The sequence below is a fragment of the Austrofundulus limnaeus genome, unplaced genomic scaffold, assembly GCF_001266775.1.
Source record: "Austrofundulus limnaeus strain Quisiro unplaced genomic scaffold, Austrofundulus_limnaeus-1.0 Scaffold317, whole genome shotgun sequence".
NCBI lineage: Eukaryota > Metazoa > Chordata > Actinopteri > Cyprinodontiformes > Rivulidae > Austrofundulus > Austrofundulus limnaeus.
Genome location: NW_013952719.1, coordinates 289,110 through 294,923, shown reverse-complemented (window position 1 = coordinate 294,923; position 5,814 = coordinate 289,110). Strand labels below are relative to the sequence as shown.

Sequence of the window (5,814 nt, the reverse complement as noted above, 5' to 3'; positions counted from 1 at the left end):
CCACAGTGTTTATGCTTTTGACACGCCCACTCTTGTGACACGCCCACTTTGATTCCGCTGATAACCCCTTCTCCGCTCCTCCCTTCCACTCCCTGCTTACTGCCTGTGTTTTTACCGTTAGCTGCTTAGTACTGCTCCGTGAAAAAGTCACAAAAGTTGAAGCATCTGTGAGCTACTGGTATAAAACATGAGTTCTGTTGTGTGCCGTTGTGTCCACTAAGCAGCAGGTACGATCCAGTAGTTAGTTTTTATCCTTTTTCCTCTTGATGAGGAGGTGACAGCTGTGGATCATAGCATTACAGGGAAAACTTATCTTTAAAAGCTCATGCTTGCGTTTGTAATCGGCATTTCTAACCTGAGGATATTCAAGAGTCAGCATCAGAAATGAGAAGATGGAGGTTACAAAAGGGAAATGTACATTTATCCCCCTTTACTGCCAAGACGAGAGAGGAAAGACCACCTCCAGACGACAGCTAGCAGGAAGCTAACACAGCAGCCGTACAAAGGTAGGTGTGCACGCGCATTTGTGTTATATGAAATGTGTTTATGCAACTTTGTCATGAGTTTTATGCAAAAGTAAAAACTTKTTAGAGTGTATATTACAGCACAGACTAAAGCCGAGTGACGAGCGCCCCCCGCCCTCCCCCGAGCACCGAGAGCAGCAGAACCTCCGCCTGCTAATCATTACGTTTTCAGTTCACAATGTCGGGGAAAACGATCCAAACCAWACAAGTAGCCCATCAATTTAAAGCCCAGACTCTGCTCTTTCCAACAATATAAGTGTCACAGCTCTACGTGAAAAATTCACGGAACAAGCAGCCACAGAAAAGCGAAAAAGGCTAAATTCTGGAACCATAAACAGGAACGTCTTTCCTTTGTTTTTATGACTTTAACCCACTTTGGAGTGATTTTTTCCCCACTTGGCTGGATCTGTACGTCTCCTGCGTTTATGTCGGTACATGTAATATGCTAATTCTGTACTGTGGAGATCATTAAGAGCCGCTGTCGGGTGAAAAAATCTTTCGCTAACAGTGTTAACTGTGAACCGGAAGTGTTGGGAGTGGCATCAAGTGCTGRGCCGGATGTCCGTGGCATATAGGCTATTCTCTAACTTTTGCTGTTTGCTAATGACAGATTTTTCTTTTACACAATAAAAGTAGTTGTTAAACATCGAAGTGGTTCACTACTGCTACTAGTGGTGGAAAAGTGTATTGCAAATCACACATATCTTTTGCATACATTACCTGTTGCTCTCTCAAAACATATACGATCGGACTAGATTCTACTGAGAGTCAGTGTTAGAATTGTAACAGAAAAAGATGTTCCTACAGCAAATTTCAACACAATTGACTTCAGGAATCACAGGAAAGTTCACTTGGCTGGAAGGTCGAGGTCTTTGACAGAGTTGGAAAACGAGTGGAATTGTTAAAAAGGTTGGTGTAGCTTAGCTTGCTGCATGTATTGTCTGTGTGTGTGTTTCTATCACTTGAGGCACAACTACTGCATTGTTTAAAGAAACTTAATGATTTAGAATTTGTATAAATGTAATATTATCACTGTTTGTTGAATTGACTGCAGTAGATCGCTTTATGAGGTTAGCATAGATGCTACAAATATAACAAAGTAAAAACAACAAAGTTTACAGTACCTGTTCATCGAAAGAGAGTGCAGAGATAGGATCCGAATAGTCCAGTGTTGGTCTTTYACCTTCGATAAAATATAGTATTTGGAGCAGATGTTAAGTCCTTGGTTGCACTTTTTTTTTCTGGTCAAAATCAGCTCATASCATCGCTCAAATCAGCTGTTAGCCTGCTTGGTGACACAAAATACTTCTTCCTTGCGTGGACGATGGCTGTATCCTAAATCACTGCCACAAATATTGTAGCACAATGTTCTAAAAATAGCCCGAGTGAAGGTCCTCTACAGCCCACAGCTGAAAAGCAGATTTTTCTTTTGAGGCCCTCAAGGTGGTGAACACATCCCAGTTGTGGGTCACAGTCCAAGGGTWAAGAATCTCTGGTCTAGAACCAAACTATGTCCTCTAAGATGATAACGTCTGACTCCACAAAGTAAGGTTTAGCTCAGACTACCTCCAGAAACTGATCTGTCATCCTGAAGGTATGTATTGGCCTGTCTTGTACTGACCTCAGTTCTTCTGAACACCTGTGATCATCTCAGGTTGTTTGGTCCAGAGTGACCAACACAACCTCATTGACTGACTTATGACAAATTCTGGTTGAGAATGGGTGCTCTAGCTCACAAGCAGCGCGTGACCAGACTGGTGAGCAACATGAGCAAGGAGAGGAGCCATTCGGTTGTGGCAGTGTATGGTTCTTCCACATGCTACTGGAGTCTTTGTTTATTAAACTAATTAACTATTGAATTTGCCAATATGTCTTGTTTCTTAAGATTTCATTTATCCAATCCAACAAATGACACCAGACAAGAAGCAACAGCAGAAAAAGCTGTTTGGCAGAGATTTGGTTTGTTTTTCACGAGTGAATCCCACATATTCAACTCTKCAGCCCAATCTGCAAATGAATTTTCCTTACAAATAACTCTTTTTAAGGGGAAGTAAAGCATACTTTTATGCTGTGTAGGATTCATTACTAAAAAGTATTATTCTAATGAAGAAATAATCAAACTCTAATTGCTTTACTTTTTGCGATAACTGTATTAAAACTACAAGTTAAACTAACGTCTCTTTATGTTCTGTCGGAGGAAACTGGAGTAATAGATAAAACCCACACTTGCAATCTGCACACAGAAAAATCCCACCTGAGGTTTGACCTGCTGCCCTTGCCATTTATAAGACCTCCACTGCTCAGCTTTTAAAACTGATTTATATTTGACCAGTATTATATATTGTATATCAGTGGTTCCCAAACTTTTTATCTTCTGACCCACAAAATACCCAAGGCAAAAACTTGTGACCCCAAATATTACTGGTCTGAGTACATGAACTTCATTAATAACTCTACAAACACAGGCTTTTTGACAATCTAAACAGCTTGTACACAAATATAAATACTTATTTATACTTTTTTGTGTTTTTGTAATAATTATAGGGAAAATATTACATCAGCAATTATTTTATTACCCTTTAAAATGATTTCTGGAGATTATCCAAGGTGCTTCATGACCCATAATTGGGTCCCAAGCCCAACTTTGGGAACCAAAGTGCAGTGATTCCCAAACCTTTTACCTTTTGACCCACAAAATAACAGTAGCAGAGACCTGTGCCCCCAGCTATTTTTGGATGATAAACATTTGTATCAGGTCAACAAAACATGGGCATAGTAACAATATTTTTTATACTACAKTTATCCATTTTAAATATACTAACCTCACTCATTTATAACAACTAAGGCAAAAATGTAACTGATTCAGAAAATCTTTTCAGGACCCCACCTTGATGTTTCGGGACCCCAGTTTGGGTCCCGACCCCAACTTTGGGAAACACTGCTGTATATTATACTTAGTACAAAAAGAAAGGAAATTTGTAGATTATTTCTTTGTTGTAGCAATGCTTCTTCACAATAAATCTTATACCTTTGGAAAACCTGTTAATTTCCATTTTAAACTCTGCCACATTTGTAAGGAACATGCATTTTTGAGATGAGCAGTAAAGCTGAGTATTTTTATTTGACAGATATTTTTCATTCCACTCTCATCTTCCTATAGATATTATATTAACACTTAAAATATTATGTCATTATTATGGGAGGTCTATTTATTCATTATTTTAAGCAAAGTCAGTTTTTTAAGTTGAAGAAACCAGTTTTATATCTTCATTCAAAATAGTAAAACGCTCACACATTACCAATAAGCATGTGGAAAAATGCATACATATATATATTACACTGAGTAAGAAATATTTTAACAAATGCCTACTTGTTTGAACATTTCCCTACTTTATCAGTTTAAAGTGTTTTACGTGGAAACTGTGAAACGATCAGGGCGAGCAACGTATTGTTATTAAACGAATCAAAGGATGGAAAGAGTATCACTGCACAATCTCTATTCCTGTGTGAAATGAGCAAGGGTTCTTTCTTATCCCTCTTTTGTGCTTTTTATAGTTGTAGAAATATTCAGTTAGAATCTTTGAAGTTATTTCCTGTCACAAAAATAAACCCATTTCCTGAGAGAAATACAAACCCACACTTCACGTCTGTGCATGTGTGCACATGCGTGCGCCTCATAAAGCTGGCTGAAAACTGCGAGCAGGAGATCAGAAAGGTTAGAGGTTAGAGAGCTGCTGTCGTTTTGGGGTAGAAAAGTGAAAAAAAAAACTGTCTAAAGCTGCAGACATTTGAAGCGGTGAGAAGCAAGAATTGAATAAGAAGGCTGGAAAACTGCTGCACCTGTTTCTCTCAGTGTAGAAGACAAAAAGGCTCGCCTGGAGTTAAAAGACAAGAAAAAAAAAAGAGAAAAAGTAGTTGAAGGTGAGAGGCAGAGAGAAGCACTTTGAGAGCAGTTGGGGGTGGAAAAGGGGAGAAAAAAAGAAGCACATCTGGAGTAAAGCGGTGATGGAAAGCCTGCCTATCTACCACGGACCCATCGGTAAGGAGGAGGGCGAGCGGCGGCTGGCCCAAGACGGCAGAGACGGCTCCTACTTGGTCCGAGACAGCGACTCTGTGCCGGGCGTCTTCTGCCTCTGTGTGCTGTGAGTACAAACACTAACTACACTTCATAGTTAAAGCAGAATGTTTAATCCTGGCTGCTGGATTTTGAAAAAAAATATCTTGTTCACTTTACATTTATAAAAAGGAAAAAAAAGCTTAAAAAACATATAAATAACCCAACAGAGCTTTAAACAATTTAATATACTCGTGGTTTGTTATTAAAAGTGAAGTTTTGGTCCCGGTGCAGCAACAAAAGAAGCAGAGGCCAAATGCTTGGTTTAAACAACTGAAAGTTGTGTGTTTGTGTGTTTTCAGGTGCAAAGGATTCGTCTACACATACAGACTCCACAAGGACGAAGCTGGCTCATGGGCTGCAGAAGTGAGACCCCTATACTCTTCTTTCTTTTTCATTTCGTAATATTTTTTTAATCCATTTTTGTTTTTCCTCTCAGCTTTTCTTTTCACACCCCAATTGTGTACACGAGCAGCTGCGCATCTGTCTCGCTGTGGTTGCTGTTTATTGGTTTAGAAGTTGTTTTGGTGTCACAGTAATCCGACAAGCTGTGGATCTGAGGCAAACATGTTTCTCTCTTCTCTTCTTTTTTTTCTTTCTTTCTCTTTTTTTGTTGAGATGTGACAGCCCTGAGAAATGGGTACATTTCTTTTTCCTTCAGCAATAACACCCTGCGAGCAAGCCTCACCCCCCCCCACACCCCCCACCTCCCTCTACACACTTCAAAATTTAAAGATGCCACAGCATCAGTGYTGCGCTGCGCAGATGTAAAACGCAGAATTGCATTTGACAGGATTTCTGATGGGATATGTAATTGAGCGCTGAGGGTTGGCAAACACTCCGGGACGGGAATGTACAGAGACATCCGAAATCTCTGTCTCTCCGTGCATCTGTGTGTCTCTGTGCGTCTCTGTGTGTCTCTGTGCATCTCTGTGTGTCTCTGTGTGTCTCTGTGCGTCTGTGTGTCTCTGTGTCTGTGTGTGTCTATGTGTGAGACGACTGAGCGGGATGCTGATCCAAACGACGCCCTGACAGCACCACGCGCACCCACGGTGGACTTGAGTTACACGGATTTCACCACGAGCTCAATAACAATTTACATTATTCATGTGCAACAATCTATCACTTTAATGAGACGTGGTGGTGGGGGCACGGTCAGAGGGGTTAAGCTGGGGG

General features: G+C 40.4%; 1 protein-coding gene across 1 annotated transcript in view; it reads left to right on the top strand.

The window, feature by feature from the left end:
* The first annotated feature begins 3,982 nt into the window (after positions 1–3,982).
* Positions 3,983–5,814, top strand: part of sh2d1ab (SH2 domain containing 1A duplicate b) — a 4,524-nt gene continuing 2,692 nt past the window's right edge. Inside the window, exons 1-2 of the mRNA XM_014022075.1 lie at positions 3,983–4,666; positions 4,941–5,004. Of these exons, the coding sequence (XP_013877529.1) occupies positions 4,530–4,666; positions 4,941–5,004 (201 nt within the window). The 5' untranslated portion in view covers positions 3,983–4,529. The remainder of the gene's footprint in view (positions 4,667–4,940; positions 5,005–5,814) is intronic.